Below are 22,025 nucleotides of genomic sequence, written 5' to 3'. Positions count from 1 at the left end.
TCAGGGCCCCCACTGGGCTAGCACCAATTCTCCTTGGAGCTTCAGAAGGAGACAAACAATAAACACAGATGGTGATGGTTAGCCTTGGTGGACCTGTGTGCTGCTTAATTCCCAAAGAAGATTTACCTGCCAGGGTTTTCAGGAGCTGAAGGGGGAGCCCGTTCATAGAGATTAAAATTAAGCTGTGATGCTGAAGTGCTATAAGGGTGAATGGAAAACTTACAGAGCGGTGGGTAAATAACCACACAAATGCTTTCTCTAAAAATGCCTCCCTTGAAATAGGTCATCATTGCCACAGTTTCGAAGAGATTTTACTCACGACGAACATGCACCAAGCCTAATTCTAAAACAAAAGTTCCAGCAACACCACAAAAACTGACATATTGTGGGACTCAGCTACAGTACAGACAGTAATGGTTACAATATGATTAAGACATAGTTCAGTCTAACCTGTGTAGACATGTTTAACCAGGTTGCCAAATCATATTACAACCTGGGGTGAGATATTCATTCCCCACCCCCTGCTGAGGCCCATTATGCCAGGTAAAAGCATTAGAGTGGCCCAAAAAAGAGGCTCTAAAAACCTAATATGCAGCCAGGGGAGAATTCCTTCAGTGCAGGCTATAAGGCTGCCTTCTCAGCACCCCCTTGCAAGCCCTAGCATAGGGGACATACAAAGGGTGTGGGCAACATAGGGGCCCATAGGACAGCCCAGAGCTCTCTAAATTACCTCAGGGGCTTTTCCAGGTAGTAGAACAGCAGGGTGCAAAGATAGTTTAAGGTTGCCTTAGCCCCTGCTTTCTATGGGCTGCAAGTTCTAGGCACAGCTCAGAATCTCACCTATGGACTTTATAGGACTGTAGAATAATTCAATGCCATCTGCACAGAATGTGCTTTAACTATGCCAATATACTACTGTTTTGTAACTGTGATACATAACACGATAGTTTCTGTAGTGCACTGTCACTGTGCACAAGTCACAGTGATGTTTAATTTTACATTTCAAAATTAATCTACATAATCTGCAGTTTAAACTGGATATTGTATTCTTCACATCTTGTCCTCAGCCACTGTGTAGTGTTGACTGTGTAGTGTTGATAGTATTAGCAGAGAGCCGCTGTGTTTTACTCCTGAGAGTGTCTTCCTTTCACTGATGAGGGAAGAAACAGTGAACCCAAGTCATGAGAAACAAGGTGGGTGAGGTAATATCTTTTATTCGACCAACTGCTGTTGGTGAAAGAGACAGTTTACACAGAGCTCTTTTTCAGGTTTGGGAAACATACACCTGTGTTTTGTTTTGTTACAACTGTGTAAGGTTGAAAGCTTGTCTCTCTCTCACCACCAGAAGTTGGTCCAATAAAAGATATTACCTCACCTACCTTGTCTTTCTAAAATCTTGGGACCCAAATGGCTACAACAACACTGCCTAACCCAGGTCATGGCAGTTTTGCACATAGGAGAAATTTCTTCTTATCCTTGTCAGAGATGGATTTAAGTAATGAACTAAACTTACATGCTGGGGTTCTGAGGCCCTGCTGTCATTAAATCTCATAATATTTAAGAACACCACAGTTGATATTAAACATGAATTCTCTTCACATCATATGTATTAGGAAGAATTAAACAAAATAGAGATGGGTGCTGCTAATTTTATCAATGATTTCATTTCAGTTCTCACAGTTTATGACATCACTATCCTCCAATTACAACCCTGTAATCATATTTTCCCATTAGCCTCTCTCTAATGAATGAGATTAGTGATTCTCGCATCCCTACTGTACATATAATAACCTTTTTAATGAATACAAGAACATGAACAGAAGGTTTTTATGTTACTCCATGACTCAAATCATCCAGCCAAAGAGCTACGGAAGTGCTCTAGTTGTGGTTGCAACATCTAAAGTCAAACATTCCTGCATTAAACAGAGGTGAATGCTCTGGGGATCATGTGACCGCAGATTTTTCATCAGCATGACCTCAGACTGGCTGAAAGAGTCAGAAGTCCTGTAGATATTGTTCAAATGACACAAACTGTTCTGATATGTATGTTTACAATAAATATCTATTAATACAAATGCAAAGGATCACAGCAATAATTACAGCTGCTCACATGACTGTTTACTGATTCATGTGACCCACTAAAGACAGGATGAACATTGTTTGGAAGAAGGTTTTAAGGGATCTACCTACAAATAGGGTTGGGATATTTTACTACCATTTATTACTGGTCTTCAAACAGATAAAGTATAGTCTAAGGCTGAACTACACAAGCAAATCTGTTACTTGTCTCCGTCTGACTTTGTATGTTTTCACACTCCCCTATCTCAAAAACAACCAGATAGAATTTTATCAAATTTTCCAAACAAATTCACTTTTGATCTGATAAATTTCTCGCCCAAAGGATAATTTTGTCAAAAGATGTAAGTCTTGAAATTAGAATCGGGTCAGAATGATGAATGATATTCAGTTAGCCAGAGCAGGGAAGTGTTATGTTCACCTCACTACAGGTACATGGATTAGTGTCAAATTGAGGATTATGTATCAGTCACAGCACAGTCCAGTCTGCCAGACCTGTTCTATCTAGTTCCATTCCTCCACTATAAATGTCTTTTGGAAAAACAAAGCACTACATATGTTAGGGATAGGAGAGAGTGGGAAACAACAGTGAGGTGAATCTGTTGCAGAATTTTCAGCCTTAATTTGGAGGGTGGCTTATTTCCAAATGTAGGTTCTTGGCATCAGGTAAAGATGGCAACACACCTCCTATGCGTAAGGACAGTGGTGTTAAGCATATTGTGTGCTTTGCACACTCGTTAAGCATGTTGGTCAATTACGCCTCTGTAGAATGTCAGTGTTTTGTTAAACCCTCCACCTTTCCATACCTGAACAGGTGGGAAGTTTTATATTACTCAAGCTTGAGTGTTAGGGGAAGGGCTGAGGGCCCTCAGAAGCTAAGTTATTGGGCTTACTACAGAAAGAATTGGATGAAATCCTATGGCTTGTGTTATACAGGTCAGATTTGATGACCCAGTGGTCCCTTTTGATCTATGAATCTATGAAAGTGAAGTCCAGAATTTTCAAATTTGGATACTCAAAGTGCAGCACAAATCCATATATAGGCATTTACATGAATGTATCCTGGTTCCCAAACACCCACAGTTCCCATTACAGTTAATGAAAATCAGACCACTTGTATTTAGGTCCCCATTATTCACTGTGTATTTAGGTGTCAAACTTAACTAACCCAAGTTGGAATATTTTAGCCAAACTTTAGTTCTACATAGAAAAATCTTCAGTTGTCACAACGAGAGTCCTGTAGCACTTTAAAGACTAACACATTTAATTTCTGAAGGCATAAGCTTTCGTGGGCTTCCTCAGATGCAAGAAATAGAATGGTGATAAAATGGCATGGAAAAGCACTCTCTTGGCAAAGGTGGGCTGCCATACTGTGACTAAAACAACTAACACGGCTACCCCTGTGGAACTTTTCATACTGTGACTGGTGGTGATGTCATCAGTTTCTAGTGCTACATAAGTACTGAATATGATAGCAGTTTTAATTCTCTGGTGATAAAATGGCATGGAAAAGCACTCTCTTGTGAGGTAGGTGGTGAGTTTGTGGCTACACCATACTTTCACCTCTGGGGCTCAAATCCTTCCTTGAGACTCAAACCAAAAAGAGTTTGACGGCCTTATCCTTTATTTTTCATATTGCCCATGTATTTTCACCAGGCTTGGTAGTCCCTGCAGAGAAGCAACCCAGGACTACATTCGTAGTAAGTACATAGACAGGGAAGAAACTTGTATAGTAGCTGCCAGGAGCACGCTTGCCTGAAGCTAGTCTCACTATCATTAACAGTACATCATTCACAAAGCTTTTAACTGTGGCATGTGAAAAGTGTACACACTGAAGTACAGACGATCTTAATTTCAAGATTAGAACAGAAAAAAGGTGGCTGAGTCATCAGACTGGGTCTCTGGAAACCTATGTTCAATTCCTGTTTCTGCAGCAGATGACCTTTGGTCCAGATTTTTAAAGGTATTTAAGCGCTGCTGCACTCAGCATTGCAAAGAAGTCCAAATCTCATTTTCAAAAGGGATTTAGGCACTTAGGAGCCAAAATCCCATTGACAGTCAGTGGAATTTAGGCTCTTAAGTGCCTATACCTTGTCTCTTAGTTCCCCAATAGTAAGATGGGGATAATACATCACTACTTCACAGGAATGTGGTGAGGCACTCAGATTTATTCTTGCTCTATAAATAGATAGACAGTAGGAAAAATCTTGCTAAAATCTAAGTTTCATCAGGATGTGTTACAATAGGTTGTAATTCCAAGACCTTTATGTATGAATCTTCTGGAATAGCAAAAAGCCATATGTGATGCTCATACCAGTTTTGATAACTTCTTCTGCCTACTTGAAGGGAAGAACATGTGTGTCAGCTACATTGTTTGATCCACTTGTGTAGGGCAGAATTAACACTCCTTCCTTCCTATACAAAGGACCAAATTCTTCTGCTGTCAGTTACACTAGTGTAAATCTGGAGAAACTGTTCTTGGTCACACTGATATATATCTGGAGTAACACACTGAAGTCAATGACCCAGGGTAACCAAGGGTATGTCAACACTGCAATAAAAGACCTGTGGCATAGCCATGGCTGGCTCAACTCAGCTGACTCAAGTTCACAGGGAATGGGCTGAGAGACTGAAAATTGCAGCATAGACATTTGGGCTTGGGCTGGAGCTGAGGCTCTGAACCCTGCAGGAGGATGGGGGGCAGTCTCCTTGCCTGGGTTTCAGCCTGAGTCCAAATAGCTCTATTACATTTTTTAGCCAAGCAACCTGAGCCCCCTAAATCAGCTGATCCAGGCTCTGAGACTTGATGCAGCAGGTTTTTTATTGCAGCATAGAGGTACCCCAAATTTGATCTGTATTGTAGATCACTGGAAGGATATTCTGATAAATAAAATACTGTATTTTACGTATTTATCATCTACTTCCTTCCTCCCAAAGGGCCTGTTACTGTTCCTGAAAGAAAATCTTGAAATGGCAAGGAATATAAAAGTGACAAGTGTAAGAGTAGTCCATCAAAAATGGACACATTCAGCCTGGCTTTATTCCCACATTCTGCTAGAGTCAGAGAAAACCCAAAGTGTATTGTTGTCAAGAGAAGAGTCAGCTATATCCACAGCTAGCAAAAATTGCTCTTCTTCCTCTGACTTGCTCACTAAGGCATTTAGTCAGAATTCAACTTCAGTGTTGCTGGAGGGCTTACAGGCTGAAAGGGGTATCTTTCTTTTAAGATAACACTATACAATAGTGATGACAGGGGTTTTGTGTGTACATAAAAGGCACTGAGATACCATGGTAAGACACCCTATGAAACCAGAGAATGACAGATAAATGGGTAGACAGACAAATAGATGGCTAGATTAGATTAACTATCATTTGTATTTTAGCATATATGGATAAAGTGAAAGGTGCAGAAGAAACTTCTTTAGCATCATATCCCTGACAGAAAAGGCCTAGATACATCTCTGATAATATCTTTCACATGCAACTGGTGAATATGAACAGAAAAATCTAAGTGCCAGATTTGCACAATTATACATGGTGCACTACCTATGCTTCAGAACAGATTAAAGCGTTTTATTAGAAAATGTTTAAGCACAAAACAATAAAGCGATAGTCAAGGTTCAAAAAGCACAGCAATACAGCATCCGGGGATGACACGCAGTGGGGGGGAAGGGTTACAGAGAGAGAGATATATGGGCATGAGGGAGCATTTCAGTGTACAGTGGGGGCATTGGGGGTATGGTTCAGTAAGGAGAATACATAGGTCCATACGTGGCGAAATGTCTCTTGGTAGTCCGGTGCCTCTCATGGTCGGTTGGCGGGCCGGTCCCGTCTTCTCTTGCGGTGGTCTTCACGGCGTCTGTAGCTGCGCCCACCACGACCACGACCTCGGGTGGCACGCCCACCGCGATCTCTGGTGGTGTGCCCCTCGACGAGGCCGCTCGGGGCGGAGGAGTCAACGGGGTCGGCTGGTTCCAGGGGGGGCTCTCCGGCCTGCTCCTCCTGGTACTGCCGGTGCCCGGTGATGTGTTCAACGTATATGTCCCTCGACCACCTGATGGCGTCTGACACCATGAGGCGTCGCATGAGTTGGGCATAGTGCCGACCCACACCGCAGGCCCAGAGCACAGGCTCGTTGCGGGAGTCCCAGGCGCCCAGCGCCCCGACGATCAGGGCATGCACTTGGACCAAGTAACCCTGCTCGCATAGGGTGTCGGCCAAGGGTGCGCACTTCTCTTCTTTGTTGGTGCGAGCTGTCAGGAGCACCGGGGTGCGGTTCTCGAAGGGGACCGTGATGTCCACCATGACGATTTTCTTGTGCTCTTCGTCCGTGATGAGGATGTCTGGTCTCAGCTGGCTGTTGGTCCCGGGGATGGAGGAGTTGACGGTCACTGTTCCCAGGCGGGCGGGGATGGCCTTCACTAGGCGGTTCTGGACCGCGTTGTGCCTCAGTTGCCACGCTCGGGAGTGGGGCTTGCAGCCACAGAGGACGTGCGGCAGGGTCTCGTTGATGTACCCGCACCTTCTGCAGCGCTTGTCTCGATTCCCGAAGTGGATGGCTCCGTTGAGTGGGAGGCAGTTGAGGCGGGCCCGGTGGACGAAACGCCAGTCGGCGAAGCGGGTGTATTTGCCCTCCGCCAGGAAGTGGTTGCTGGCGTCCCATTGGCTGGTGACCTCAAACACCTTACCCTGGTCCGGTTTTTTCCTCAGGTTCTCGACGTACAGGGAGTGCACGGAGGCCTTCAGGTATCTTTCCAGCATGCCTCGAGCGCGGGGGGGGACGATGGTGTGGCCGTCGGCTTTGATCCTGGGTATCAGGACTGACAGCTCCTGTCGCTCCTCGCACCACGTCCAGTGGCAGCCAATGCGCTTGCCTAGGCGTCGGGTGGCGTTGCGGGCTCGGGACCAGAGGGAGGTGATGTCGCACGCGTCACGTCCGAAGATGTCATCTAGGGAGCCGCTGAGGTAGGTGGCGATGTCGTGCTTGCTGGGTTCTTGGCGGATCCGCTTCCTCACTGCTCATCTTAGATTGTGTTTGGACCAAGAGAAGGCATTTCCAGAGAAGAGGTAGTTCTTAGCAGAATTAAGAATCTTGATTTCTTCTCACCATACTTCTTTTATCATCTATCCATCTTTACATGCTTTTCGTCTCTTTACTATGGTAGTAGTGTTGAATTCTGATAAGACCAAATTCTCCACAACCACAGGACGTTATTTTAGGGTCATAATGGGAGTAATTTATTCAGGTATCATTCACCCAACCACGTTTATGGGGAGGATGCTAAACAGGTCAGGTTATACAGTAGGATATAGACTTTTAGTAATCCAGCCAGGGCAACTCATAGTAAACCATACAGAACAGCTTTCTATAACCCTCTCTTTCTAATTACTACTAGGTGAATTATCCAACAGCATTCTACCATCAGGGTAAAGCTTGTCTGTGCAGAAGACTGAACTGTCTAGTGGGCTAGTCCAAGACCAGAGCACATGGGGGGCCCTAAGCAGGAATATTTTGCCTACCCCTCACAACACACACTAAACAAGAAATAAGGGACCCCCATTGAACTCTCAGGGCCCTAACCAATTGCTTAGTCTGCTTATGCCTAGCGCCAGCACTGTCCAAGACTATGGAGTGAACTACCCCAAGAACTAAAGATGACAAATCTCACTACCTTCCACTCCAAATGCAAGGCGCCCTTCTTCAACTTTACCTTCCCTAACATATACATGGAGATAGCAGTCTGTATATTTAAAAAAAAAACTACCGATACAAAACACTAAATTACATATACAATTCTTCCCCTGGGGAGAAGATGAGAATGACCCACGTGACAGACGTTAGCCAGATCACTTTATGTGCTCCTGGAAGGCATTCACAGACTGTGAAGCTAAGGGCAGTATAACAACCTATATAGAATAAAATAGAACCAGTACACTGGAATTAAAGTGGAAGTTAGAGACATCATTTATCAGCTGTTTTAATTACAGGTCAGTGTATCTAAAAGGCTGTAATTTTTGCCTGCCTTCTACAAAGAAGAGAATTGCTTTTCACTCAGTACGGCATTCCATCACTTTATGATCGTGTGAGTGTAATCCCTTGGCATTACAGCCTCTTATTGACAGTGCAGTAAACCTGCTCTGAGAGTAGCAGAAACATGAAACCAAAAATGTGCAAAATTTATGTTTGGCAGAACACAACATTGAAATCAATTGGCGGTGTTCCACATCATTCAGATCAATAGGAGTTTCAACCAATGGCCTCCCTGTCAAAAAGACGTCCAGCAGCCTTTTGACAGCATTCTAAGTCTCATGGGTTTAAACTGTTTTTGGGTTATTATCGAAGCCATTATACAGTTCCTATCTATTTGCTGCAACATGACATCATTTGCAGAGGAGCACTTGAAGGGCTGGACTGAGAGTTTTGGTTGCTGCAAGTTGCTGAAACTAAATGATAAAGTCAAAGATGAGAGTGCGCTCAGCAGGGATTTACAGTAAAAAAATTGAAACTTTCAGATTTTACTTCAGAGAAGGGATGCCAGTAGCAGAGCAATTGCTTCTTGTAGTATCCAGAGCTGATGATATTAGTAATGTAATTGAAGAGCAAGACAGACCAAAGCCTGGACTCTATCTCTGTGTGGTTAACACTGCAGATATTTTCTGCAGAATTTTGGGCCTTCTCCTCCACCGAAGGCCAAACTATTCTAGGTACAGTTCAATTAAGATTCATAGAATCTAAAAACTAAGGATATGATTCACAAAGGTACCCAGGGCATACCTAATTTGAATCCTTTCCTTAACTGGGGTTTAAATGGCCAGGGAGTTGCACTGCAGCTCAAGGAGAGAAGCGTTCCTACCTACCAGCATCATTGCACCAAATTGTCACATTGGCTGGGTGGGCTGGGGAAGGGGTTATCAAAGTCAGGTTTACCATGACTAGCCAGCATTAAGTAGTAGTTACATTAGGGAGACAGCTCTCCAAATAGGGAGTATGCTCTAAGGTGAAAAGCCTATAGTTAGAGCTTCCATATATGCTTTCAACATCTGCAGAGGCTGATTTTAAATGCATAGGTCCCTTGTCCAAAGCCAGGGAATAGTTTTTGTTTAAAAGTAAACTGCGTATTCATTCAAAAATGGGACAAATTGCATCACATCATTATCATATTTAAATTGTGCATCAGCTAGCCTATGTAATAGTGGGACTATTCTCTGCCTCCTTCTTCCTTCTATTCATTGCTAAGCCTATTTGTTACATCTTCTTTTCAAGTAAGATTGCAAGCTCTTTAGGGACTGTGTCTTGCTATATGTTTTACAGAGCTCAGTACAATGGCATCCCAGCCTTGATCCTGACCTTTAGGCATGACACTATCCCTTTAGCAGATGTCACTTTGACACGAGATACACTTATTTGAAAAAACCCTGTTTTATGACATGCTCATAGTACTACAGTGAATATTGTGTTATTTCAGGAGCCTTAATTCATTCTTTGTCAAGAGCTTTGAGGCCCTCAAATGGAGGTGCTATAGAAAGTGTGAGTCATTATTATATTGATTTGTTTTGCTTTATCTAGTTTGTGGCAGGTACATTCCTATTCCACACCAATGGTGTATGCTCAGTGTTACCAACTCTCATTATTTTATTGCAAGTCTCTCAGTAGTTGATGTTCTTCTCAAAGCACCAACTCTGGGCATATTGCAATTACATAAAAATCTCAGCTTTCATTTTTTAAAGTAAGTTGCTAGCCATTATGGCTGTGGAGAAAAACTTGGAAAATGGTGACCTGAGTGTATTTTAATGTGCATCTACACCACAACTAGATGCCCACAGCTGGCCTGTGCTAGTTCACGGGGCTATGGCTGTGGGGTTGTTTCCTTGGTGTGTAAACTTCTGGGTTTGGGCTGCAGACCAAGCTTTAGGACCCTGTGGGGTGAAAGGGTCCCAGAATTCAGGCTCCAGGCTGAGCCAGAAAGTCTACACAGTGATGAAACAGCACCACAGCCCAAGCCCCATGAGCCTTAGTTGGCTAGGATGGGCCAGCAGCGGGTTTTTCTTTGCTGTGTAGACATACCCTGAGACTCAACAAACAGAAGAGAAACAAAAGGAACAGTACACTCATTATTTATTTATTTTTAAATCTCATGATTCCGAAGCCAAATTTTAGAATTTTGCAGGGACCGGACTCCTGATTTTGACTGGTTGGGCTTGGGAATGCTGTATCAATTATTAATAATAGCAATTCTTCTCGTTCAGGTGTTTGTGCATAGTCCTACATAAAAGACAAGAGTTTTGTGATGCAAATATAATTTTAAAGTAAATAAAGGTACAGAAGGAAGATTAGAAAGATATTTTAAAAATAAGGAAAGGATTAATTGTGTTGGAAATCAAATATAGGGACATAGTGCATCTAGCACTATGACATCTGAGCTCAGGGAGTGGCAATCTGCTGGTTGTATGTCTCTCTGTGTTGTTTTTCTTTGGGATTAAGCCAAAACTGAAGAGACAATGGAAAATTCAGTGCATGGTAGACAGTGCTAAGCCTTCACTGAGTCCTCAATGAAAAAACAATCCACTGAATAAGGACAAACAAATAAATGTGTCTTTTCCTTGGCCTTAAGGATCAGAGTTTCCCCATTCGAAAATCTGCCATGTATGGATTACCAGTGCTTTACCAGCCATTGGGGATTGATCACACCAATACTTAACCCTCACGCTAGCCATGCTTATGTATGATCCTTCTTCCACGGAAGAAAGCATGATCGCCCCCTACTGGCCAAGTGCCAATGAAACAGCGGATGCAATTGCGCTAAAGAAGAACACACACAGCCAGCCAGACGCTGGCAGCTCTGTCTGCAGACAGACAGGGGACATGTGCCTATTGTGTGCGCAGGGAGAGGCAGCGAGAGAGGAAAAGACACCCCAGCATGCTACAACTTGGCACCAGAAGCGGGACCGGGGGAGGGGGGGAAGCCTCACACACACACATATATATATATATATCTTTTTCCTGTTCGGAAGTATTTAGATGCCAGGACTGGACAGGGGGCGCCTGTTCCACCCATTCGTCATCCGGTGGACAGGGAAAAGCCAGTCTCAACAATTACTGGACTCTTTTTCTTCCAAACGATAAACTCGGGAGCCTACCTGTCTCCTCCTGCTGCAAAAAAAAAAAAAAAGAGGATGGAAATGAAGGGCGGGGAGGAGAGGGGAAACCTACACCAAGCCAATGAACCTGGCCCCTGTTCCTTCCCCCCCCGACAACTAACATGACTCCTTCTGTACTCTCTGATCCTTTTTGACAGCGAGCCAGCCGGCAAAATGTGGCAGGCAGACCCAGCAAGCCTCGCTCAATCTCGCCCCTTCAATCCATCGCGATCCGCCCCTGCGGGACCATACACCTGCTGCTTGTGCTTTCTGCAGCCTGCAGGACCGGGGGGCTCGGAATTCGCCCGGGGTCACTGCCGGGGGCAGATCACTCGCCGCAGACCGGCATTTCTCGTTGCGTCGCGCTGGTGGGGGGCAATAAAGCGATGATTACAGTCAATTTCAGGGCTGTGTTGCAACGGGGCAGAGTGTGTGGCGTGGCCGAGGTTGAACTCCACTGATCTCCTGTATGTAAATCACCTTGAATGTGGGGTTCATAAAATGGGCAGGAAAATCAGCCGCTGCTTTCTTTCCTCACCACGTCCCTTCAGCGGCAGGCCGGCCAAGGAGGAGGAGAGGTTTTATTCGGGATTATAGCTACACATAAGGAGCCAGCCCAGCCAGAGCATCAGGTCTCTGGTTCAAAACGACTGTAGTGGGATCTTAAGAGGGAGAGGCAAATGAGAGGCGAAGAAGAGAAGCCTTCATTGAAAGGTTGGTTTGATTTTACAGCTGTTACGATGGGGCTCTGGGTAGACTGGGCACAGTGCAAATGAGCGTGCTGGGTGGAGAGCAGAGGAGGCTGAGTACTTGACATTTACTAGGCACTTGAATTCACCAAAAGGAGACCTGAAAACCAGAGTGGTGCGGCCGGAACTGAGCAGAGACCAGGGCTTTGCTCTTTAACTGGGATGGCGGGGGGGTCTGCAGAGCAGAATTTGCAGGGAAACAGTGACAGGGGATTTGCAGGCAATGAAGGGCAGGATTGACAGGCCCTGGCAGAGCACTGAGTGGCACGGGCGAAGAGGGGCTCGCAACCAGCGTAGGCGCTGGGGTGGGGCGAGGCGGGCGCCGCGTGGCCCAGCGCAGCAATGGCATGCGGCAGGACGGCTGTTGCACAGGGAGCCTGCGGGGGCACCGTGGCAGTCTGCAGAGCACCGCGGGGCAGCGAGGCGCTTTGGTCCTCCTCGCCCAGTCGGCATCCCCGGCTGCAGAGTGCTGCGTTGAGGGAAATAACCGGGGAGCAGCCTGGGGCAAACGCAGTTACTGAGCAATACCTAGGGAGCGATTCGGGGCTTGACAGCCAGTTTCCCGTACGAGGAGGCTCCGTCTGAAGGCGTTATTTCTAGGGGAGGACCATGCACACGGTGCTCCTGAGAACAAAGGGAAGGAAGGGGCGAGTTGCTTGGCTTACTTCGCCGCCGCGTTACCAGGCGCCTGGGAGCGATCTTGCCTTGCTCCGATGAGCCAAAGGCAGTTTTGCAAACCCAGCTAGGCAAAGCAACGAGTGGGGGGAGGGAGGAAAACCGGAGGAAGTGAGCAGCTGCCCCAGCTCGGCGACCTCACCTCTCCCCAAAGCTAACTATCAGCTGGCGTGGATGTTTCCTCCGGACCCGACCGAGACTCCTTTAAACCCTCGGAGACCCCATTTCAGGCTCCCGGATCTCTTTGGGGAGGGGTGGGGGGAGCTCTTCCTAGAGACACGTGAGGCCGGGAAGCCGGCAGCAAGTCTTTGCGATCTCTCTCTCCCTTCAGCTTCTTATCCCGCACTGGGCTGTCTCTGAACTACTTTCCCCGCGTGGATGGCGCAATTCCCACCCCCCGGCCCATTCTTCTCAGCACCCTTCCCACCCAGCTCTCTTTAAAGCAGCATCGAACCACTGCTGTAATTGCCCCCCGCTGCTAGGGGTGGGGGGGTTGTTTGGTTTGTTTTTTCTGGAGAGCACAAGTTAGAGACACAAGTCAAGGGGATGCCGGCCAGAGGTGGACTGATGTGGGAGGAGGGAGGGTGCACATAGGGGGACTGAATTCATTGGGGGGGGGAGGGGGAGCACTTGCAGCTGAAGTTGCTGGCTCCAGCTCAGGCATACTTAGAAGCCGAACAAGCAAATGCACAACGAATCCTTCCCGCGGCGATGGAAAGTCCCCCTCCCCCTCTGCTGCGCTGTGGAAGGCGGCGGGTGGATTTCACAACTTTGGGGGCTTTCTTCAAAACCGTGCAAGGAATGAAGGGAATCGGACTGTGGTCAGGATCAGCTAGCGCTGAAACGAACCCCCTTCCCCCCTTTCCACACACGCTCTCCCCGCCCTGTAGGACTGGCCCCTACCCCAGTGCCCCCCACCTACCCCACCAGCCTTGCGCGCCACCTCCCATCCGGGTGGGTCACCAGTGGGCGGCGCCCCAGCGCCTTCATTCATACCCCAAAACTCACATGCTCCCCAGGCCCGTGGGCCCCTGCCAGGCAACAAATAAAGCACGCAAGCCCGGCCCAAACTGTTCGCAAATGATGTTGAACTCTCAGCTCGGGGAAGGCTTTTTGGTTCGTTTGCAAACACCAGCTGCATTTCCACCTCTGATTCCACATCTCTGCTCCCCCCATCTCCCCGGCTGCATTTCCCTCTCTTCTCCCAAGTTCTGGAGGGTTGCATGTTTGGTCGGTTGTTTCCCTTGTGAGCTCAAAGCATTAAAAAAAAAGCGTTTTGCGTAAGGTCCCAGCCGGGAGGGAGCCGGGCACGGCCCACAAGGGGCATTTGTTTGTTCTACTTGAAAGCCGGGCAGGAAATCTTGTTCTCCTGAGTCATGACCGCGGCCTGGTAAACGTCAGAGTTTCTTATCGCCTCTGCCTTCACCCACGGCGGCGGCTGAAGCTGCTGCGGACGCTGGAGGAAGCGAGGATCTTTGGGGCACCCCACAGAAAGCCACTCTCCTCCGAGTCCGCACTAGGGCAAACCAAGCCCTTACACAACATACTCACAATCACAGCGGGGGAAAAAAAGCTGGGGCTGCAGGACAGGTGCTGGCTGCGCAGGAGAAAGTGAGCTTCTAGCTGGGCTCGGTAAGAAACTCGGATCCTTCCCCTTTAATTTGTGGTTGTAACTTGGGGTGGGGTGTTAGCGGTGCCTCCAGGTGGTTCTCCCCCATTAACCAGCCCGTGACCCGAGTGCCATCGAATGACAGCAACAGCTGACCGAATTGATCTCTCGCCATGAAGACAATGTCCTCTCCCCCCTCCCCCTTTGAAGTTGTTTGCTTTGAGCGATGAGGTGCCAACATTTGCAAGCAATTAACAGGGCCAGTTAACGAAACATGCCTTTGCCTCCCCCTGTTGAAAATGCCTTGGACGCGGTGGTGCAATACACGTGAGCCACAAGAATCCGCTGACTCCAACGGGTCACACGCTGCACTTTTTGAAGAGAAAAAAAAAAAGGGGGGGGTGCCGGGAAGGGGTTGGGGGATGACACCCAGGAACATTTTCTACCGGCCCAGAGTTCTCCTCTCCCTGCGAGATCGCTAGCTAGCGTGCATGATTTGAAGGTCATAGAAAAAAGACAGGGTAGGAGCAAAACCGCCTTGCATCCTTTTCAAAGTTGCTCGCTTCTCAGTCTTGCAACCATTCAAAGCCCCGTAGCAAGGGAAGCAGAATGCACGAGGAAAAGGAGCAAGGTAACAGCCCGGCACCGCTCGAGCCAGTATGGTGCAGGACTTTTATTTCTGTGTGCAGTGGAAGCGTACCTGCCTTCTCTCCCCTGGGGCTCAGTGAAGGTGATCTCAGCACTGTACTGTATTGCAATGCACGGCCCTGAAAGGGGGCCGCGTCCTTACCCAGCTGCAGAGCGTTCTCCTTCCTTCCTGCCGGCCGGCTCCTTCTAACGTCAATGCAAGGCAGGGCGGGGCCGGGCCGCGGGCGCCAGCTGTACGAGTCAAGGCACTTCTGGGCGCCTGGCAAGCCAGCCAGACTCTTCCGCATGGTTGTGCTGAGTTGGCTCCACCCTCTCCTTCCCCCGGCGGCGAGATCTCTATATAAACCCCACCAGCTGAACGAGCGCTCAGCAGAATTATTTTGCACTGATCGCTGGCTGTGCAGACCAGCCCCCACGCTTCCCTGGACTAACGCATTCATCAGCTTGGATTATCCTTCACTGACACACACACAGCCTCGCTCAGCAATGACAGTCAAAACCGAAGCTTCTGGACCCACGTTAACCTATTCAAAAATGAGGGGAGTTGTCGCAATACTCATCGGTGAGTTGGAAGAAGAAAGACGGGGTGACCGTGTCTCTCCTTTTGGGTTTTCTGCGGGTGTAGATCCTTTGGATGCCATCATTAATTTAAATCATGAAGTCAGAACAAAGTTTCCGTTTCACTTTAAAAAACAAACAGACCACTTTTGGCTATCTTAACGTTTTTCTTTTTCTTTGTAGCTTTCATGAAACAGAGACGAATGGGACTAAACGACTTCATTCAAAAAATTGCCACCAACTCCTACCCATGCAAACAGTAAGTAGCAGCCGTTTTGTACAAATCGATTCTTGCATTTTAATGATCGAAAGATGTATGTGTTTATTGATTGTCACAATTAATTTCTTGATTACTATTAGTTATATAACACTTTCCTGCGTTTAGTTTGGGTAGATAAAACCAGAGGATACGGGTTAGATTTTGTTTCTTAAAAACCCATCCCATCACTGACCTTTAAGTACAGAACAAACAAGTATCTTTGCACAACACAGTTTGTTCTTTTTTTTTTCTGTTTCATCTTAGTTCTGAAATGTAGTAGACTGTATTCAGTGTGCCGAATTGAAATTTATTCTCAATAAGTAGAATGCTTGCATGCCCCCTAGAGGTAAGATGTGTACCTGTTACTCAACTGTTCTAATAATGCGCACACTAATCTTTGCAGCCCTGAAGTTCAGTCTATTTTGAAGATCTCCCAGCCTGAAGAGCCTGAACTTATGAATGCTAATCCTTCCCCTCCAGTAAGTAACCCTTCATGTGTGAATCATTTCCAGTAATAGAAACATGTTTTTAAAATTAGCAACATAACAAGAATGTCACTTTAGTTCAGCTCAAAGTGCAGTGATACAACTTCAAAAAAAGAGTTACCAATTTAGAATAAAACCCATACATCTTCTGTATGGAAAAAAAATCAACGTTTGAAAAGGAGGCATTATTACACATCACCTAAATATGGAAAGAAGCTAAGTCCTCAATGAGGATTTTAAGTAAAGCACTCTATTCTCAGGCTTTGTCATCTGAGGTTGTCCAAGAACAGTTTAATGTAATCTGATGCTAACTTTGGCGGAAAAGGACATAGATTTATGTAACCAATTAAAATTTTATTTTTAGATCCAATATTAGATTTGTATAAAATTCTTTCCCACAAAGGGTTGTCCAATAAACATCTTTTAACAAATGTATTTTTTTTAAATTACAGCCCAGCCCATCGCAGCAGATCAATCTTGGTCCATCATCCAACCCACATGCCAAGCCATTGGACTTTCATTTCTTAAAGGTTATTGGAAAAGGAAGCTTTGGGAAGGTACGTTTTATTACTTTCCACTTTAATTTGATCAGTTAGTTGTTATTGCATGTAACCTTTAAGGGCTGGGGTTATAGCCAGAGAGCTTTAATAACAACAGTGGCAAAATCTCTATATGCATTGTTCTCCAATACTACACTGTCAGGAGGCCACCTCACAACTTTGAGGAGGAAGCTGCTTGCCCTGAAGGGGATAGGTGGGGCAGGGTGCTTTACGTAAGGAGAGAGAGAGTTGCAAGAGTAATTAATTGGGGTTGATCCTTTATGCAGGAGTGGGGGTAGGGTGGCTTTTGAAGCCAAGAGAATCAGCCTTGAAAAAACAAAACAAAAAAACCTTTTTAAAGTTGATATACACAGCTTTTCTGGCTGGCATTTTGCTGATAGTGCTAGCCATTGCTAGCAAAATGCTTCTACATCCAGCTGTAGCATAGTGGTAATAGTGCTCAGTGGTAGCATAAAGGGCTTTGGATATAGTCACTTCCAGCTGTGTTTATATTCTGTTCTGTATGCCAACATATTTAAGTAATGGGATTTTTAACCTCTTTCAGGTTCTGCTTGCAAGGCATAAGGCAGAAGAAGAATTCTATGCTGTTAAAGTACTGCAGAAGAAAGCAATCCTGAAAAAGAAGGAGGTAAACATCTCATTTCTCACAATACCATGATGCAGCTACCAAATTTAGTTTTTTATTGTTACAAGATAGCAAGCTTTGTAACTAATATTTATGATATTTTTCTATTTCTAGGAGAAACACATAATGTCAGAGCGCAATGTCCTGCTGAAAAATGTGAAACATCCTTTCCTGGTTGGGCTCCACTTTTCTTTCCAGACTGCAGATAAATTGTACTTTGTCCTTGACTACATCAATGGTGGAGAGGTAAGGAGCCAGCAAATGAGAGTCCTATTCTGTGCACAGTGATATTGTAATCTTTTTTCTTAAATGAAAAAAAGTTCTAAGGGGAAAAGTTATTAGATTTAGCATCTTCAGCCTGCCAGGTTTCAAACTGCTAGAGGATCATTAGGCCATTTCCTGCTATTGTTCTTTTTAGCTATATCTGTCAAATCTAATTAAATGCATTGTTAACAGGCTTTGGCACCATTTACAGAACTTTGTTCTCTCTGTCTCCTGTAGTTATTCTACCATCTCCAGAGGGAACGTTGCTTCCTGGAACCAAGAGCGCGTTTTTATGCTGCTGAAATAGCCAGTGCACTGGGTTATTTGCACTCTCTGAACATAGTTTATCGGTAAGCAATGTGTAATTCAGTTTAGGCATGATTCTAAAGTTAACTTTGTTCCTTTATCTGTGGAAAGTACATTTCAATATAGAGTGGTTTTTAAAATATCTATTTTCAAAATTCTTTCTCTGAATCTAAAGACTTGCAAAATATACACATGCTTATAAAACATTAAATGCTTATTAATTGAGAAGAATTAATATTGGTGTGTTTAATCTCTTCTTGCTACAGGGACTTGAAGCCAGAGAATATCTTGCTAGATTCTCAGGGGCATATTGTCTTGACTGACTTTGGGCTCTGCAAAGAGAACATAGAACACAATGGCACAACCTCCACCTTTTGCGGCACACCTGAGGTACGCTCAGTTCTGCTTTCTGAAGTGGTTAATGTTTTTGTCTCTAAACTGGGTGTGGCAAGAGTAGGTGAGGCAACAGTCAATATGCACGTCTGATGTAAATAGATAAGTGGGAGAAAATAAGATCCTTAAAATGATAGCCTTCCAGTGAAGAGTGATCCTTCTACTCCAGGAACTACTCACTCAAACTACCTTGTTGTATATAAATGACATTTTATTAACCATAGCATAGATCTTAGTAAGGCTTGGAAGGCTTTTCCTATGGTTCAAGAACATAGGGTTTTTAGTTTTTTTTTTGTTTTTTTCTCTTTGGTTAATATGGTTCTTTTTCTTCTATTTAATAGTACCTTGCTCCTGAAGTTCTTCACAAGCAGCCCTACGACCGGACTGTTGACTGGTGGTGCCTCGGAGCAGTTTTGTACGAGATGCTTTATGGACTGGTAAGTAATTGTCTGTGTGTGTTTGTGTGTACTGGTGATTTTAAAATAGCTTACTGTAGTTCTTTTAGGAAAACTTTTTTTTAATGCTTCAGTAATTCCAGACTTCTTACCTACACTTGTGGCTTCAGTTAAGATAATGCCTAATAATCAATGTCCTCATCCTCATTGAGAATTCTGTGTATGGTTCAAGGACAGCACATGACATTGATAAGAATAGCTTGTAGTATTACAGTAAGATGCATCTATGTGTAATTTTATTTAGCACTTAAATATACATTTACCTTTTTATTTCTTTCTCACAGCCTCCCTTCTACAGCAGGAACACAGCAGAAATGTATGATAATATCTTGAACAAACCCCTGCAGTTGAAACCAAATATTACCAATTCTGCTAGAAACCTTCTGGAAGGCCTGTTGCAAAAGGACAGGACCAAGAGGCTCGGTGCTAAGGAGGATTTTGTAAGTACACTTTTGTAGATCCTGTGTATGGTATAGGAAATACCACACCACTCTTATTCAATTACACTTGTCTGAATTAATCTCATTTTTCTTTCCTTAACAGATGGAGATTAAGCATCACATCTTCTTCTCCCCAATTAACTGGGATGATCTCATTAATAAGAAGATTACACCCCCTTTTAACCCAAATGTGGTAAGTATCGCATCTAATTATAGAATGTATAGAGGGCTTTTCGCCCCTTACATGAAGACTGCCCAAAGTGCAGCCCACAGGCCATATGCAGTGGGCAGTCCTCTAAAATGTAGCGATACTTTTCCTTTAACTAAAGGGGTAAGAATAAAAGTGATCACTAACAAACTTTTAAAATTGTTGGATAGTAAAATCTAGCACTTATATTGGCCCTACATCAATATTAGTTAGTTCATTTTTGTGTTTGAGAATAAGTTTTCTGTCTGATTTTTATAAATGGGGAAACTAAGTCCCAGAAATTAAATAACTTGCCCCCAAACAGAATTTCTGATGTCTTGTCAAATTATAATATACAACTAAAGCACATCTTGGTTGTTTGGCTAAAGTTTTGATTGCATGTGGTCACTGCGCCCCTGCTTAAACTTTAGTATAGGAGAGTGGAGTGAATATTATATTTTGTTTTTTATTGCATGGAGGGCAATACAGTGAAAATTAATCATCATGGTTTTTAGTGAGACCATAGGCAGCCAGATGCAAAAAAAGTCAAACTAAAATTTGTCTAGCCTGTTAAACATCGAGTCCAAGGCAATAACCTCTGGTAGGGGGCTCAGTGTTCTTCACATTTTGAATTGATCTGTAAAATCATGAAAAATGGAGATTGGGGACTAAACACTTGTTTTTTTGTTTGTTTTTTGCCCACAGAGTGGTCCCAGTGATCTGCGACACTTTGACCCCGAGTTCACAGATGAGCCAGTCCCTAACTCCATTGGCCAATCACCAGACAGTATCCTCATTACGTCTAGTGTCAAGGAAGCTGCTGAAGCCTTTCTCGGCTTTTCTTATGCCCCACCCTTGGATTCTTTCCTGTGAACATTTTTTTTGCCCCCTACCTTCCCCCTTTTAATTATTATGTTGGCTTCTGCCTGAACTGCCAGTCGACCAATCATCTTGAAACAGAATTTGCACATCTCCACCATGGCAGCTTTGCAGCCTTAATTTCAACTTCACTGTTCGCTGGAAGCTTTTTTTTGAACAGCACATAACTCCTCTAAACAAGCTTACAAGCATTGTATTTTGAGTCATTCTTCCCCCAAAGTGGTGCTATCTCCTTGGGAAAGAACATAAGAAGTGACCATTGCCATAGCCTGCTATGGTAGATTGTAGGAATAACGTGCTGTTTGGAAATATTGTTCTGAAAAGGATTGCCTGAAGATCTGTCTGGATGTGATAAGGATTTTATGAAATGTGCCTTTTTCTGATGAGATCGTGTTAGTTTCAAACTTTTCCTGTTGCAGAGTGTTTCTCAATTCATTTATGTGGGTTTACTATGTGAACAAATGGTATGAGTGTGATATGCATACTTCAGAGGGACTTAGTTTAAAGCATCAATGTGACACTTGCAGGACACTACAATGTGGGGCATTGTTTGTTTCTTCCATATTTGGAAGATAAATTAAGTGTAGAATTTGATTTTTGATTTTTTTTTGTGTGTGTAAATATACAGTTAACTAAAATTATTGAAATGGGCTCACAATTAATATCCAAATGCTTGAAGAAAGCATTGCTGCTATGAAAAATTTCTATTTTTAGAAAGGTTTTTATGGACCAAAATGCCCCAGCTGCCGTTGGACAAAGCTGTTGGTGTCTTGGTTTTTTTAAGTTTAAAAGATGTCATCTGTAAAGTGGGCATTACTGGGGGGAGGTCTGGGGGGGAGTTTGCATTGTATGTATTGTAAAAAGATCTGTACATTGAGTTGTAACTTTAGATGTATATTTAAACTTACAGCCTTGCTTGTCATGTACATCCTAATTGTAATGTAATTAACATGGTTATGTACTTGTTTTTTGGTGACCAAACCCATTGGTTTGCAGTAAAATCTTGACAAATATTTCTGTAAAAGTCAGTTTTTTTTCATTTTAAAAGGACCCTTTTTCCTTCATAAAAATTCAGTTTTGGTTCCCCTCCTCTCCTGCCCCCAAGGGTTTTAAAATCAAATCCAGACTTATCTTTTAGACTAGGCCTCTGCTGAAGTCAAGAATAAACTTTAAAAATTACAGTGACATAACGATATTTTGACTAGGGGTGTGACTGTACCTTACCTATATAGTTATTCTTCCCCATGGGAATAGGTATAGTATCACAAGCACTTCTACATCAGTAGAGCCCTCAGAGATGCAACTTTCTAGTGCAGACCCGCACTAAGCATAAGTACAAGGGCAGCTGATACCTTATACTGAGCAGGTTCTGGCCTCACTCCTTTCTAATGCCCTTTCATAAACACTATGGGTTCATCTTTAGTACCAGTATTACAAGAGCCGAGCTGTACTTGGGCCAAAACGTTAGTGTAGTTAAGGCTTGGGTATATTCCTACCCTGTAACGGAAACACGATCAGAGTAGATTTTCATGACACATTTGGTTAAACACTTCAGCCCTTCACTTTACACCAATGGTGGCAGTTGCTGTAGTGTTTTTGTTCTGTTCTGATTTTTCTAGTGTACACAAGGCCTGTGTCAATCGGCAGGGAGCCTTCTCTCGCAGGGCAGACTCAACTGAACAAGTATTTAATTACTTGGGTGGAAACGTATTGGCCGAA

At 44.4% G+C, this 22,025-nt stretch overlaps 1 protein-coding gene across 2 annotated transcripts; it reads left to right on the top strand.

Moving 5' to 3' along the window:
- The first annotated feature begins 11,759 nt into the window (after window positions 1-11,759).
- On the top strand, window positions 11,760-21,604 carry SGK1 (serum/glucocorticoid regulated kinase 1). Of its 2 annotated transcripts, none has more exons than XM_067542260.1 (12): window positions 11,760-11,928; window positions 15,637-15,712; window positions 16,116-16,191; window positions 16,650-16,754; window positions 17,302-17,385; window positions 17,497-17,628; window positions 17,884-17,996; window positions 18,219-18,342; window positions 18,687-18,782; window positions 19,085-19,240; window positions 19,344-19,433; window positions 20,133-21,604. In XM_067542260.1, the coding sequence occupies exons 1-12, from the start codon at window positions 11,895-11,897 to the stop codon at window positions 20,298-20,300; spliced, it is 1,254 nt and encodes a 417-aa protein (XP_067398361.1). In that variant the 5' UTR covers window positions 11,760-11,894; the 3' UTR covers window positions 20,301-21,604. The 2 variants fall into 2 exon arrangements, with proteins under 2 accessions (XP_067398361.1, XP_067398360.1); XM_067542259.1 differs by lacking the exon at window positions 11,760-11,928 and adding an exon at window positions 15,266-15,457.
- The last annotated feature ends 421 nt before the right edge of the window (window positions 21,605-22,025 follow it).

Source organism: Emydura macquarii, unplaced genomic scaffold, assembly GCF_026122565.2.
Source record: "Emydura macquarii macquarii isolate MOO-44397 ecotype Brisbane River unplaced genomic scaffold, CSIRO-AGI_Emac_v2 contig_705, whole genome shotgun sequence".
Lineage (NCBI taxonomy): Eukaryota > Metazoa > Chordata > Testudines > Chelidae > Emydura > Emydura macquarii.
This window is presented reverse-complemented; position numbering and strand designations above follow the sequence as displayed.

Excerpts from the sequence above, each read along its gene's own strand:
- SGK1 (XM_067542259.1), top strand. The coding sequence starts at position 15,382 with ATGACAGTCAAAACCGAAGCTTCTGGACCCACGTTAACCTATTCAAAA. Across the intron at positions 15,458-15,636 it reads AGTTGTCGCAATACTCATCG|CTTTCATGAAACAGAGACGA; the intron begins GTGAGTTGGAAG and ends TTTTCTTTGTAG. Across the intron at positions 15,713-16,115 it reads AACTCCTACCCATGCAAACA|CCCTGAAGTTCAGTCTATTT; the intron begins GTAAGTAGCAGC and ends TAATCTTTGCAG.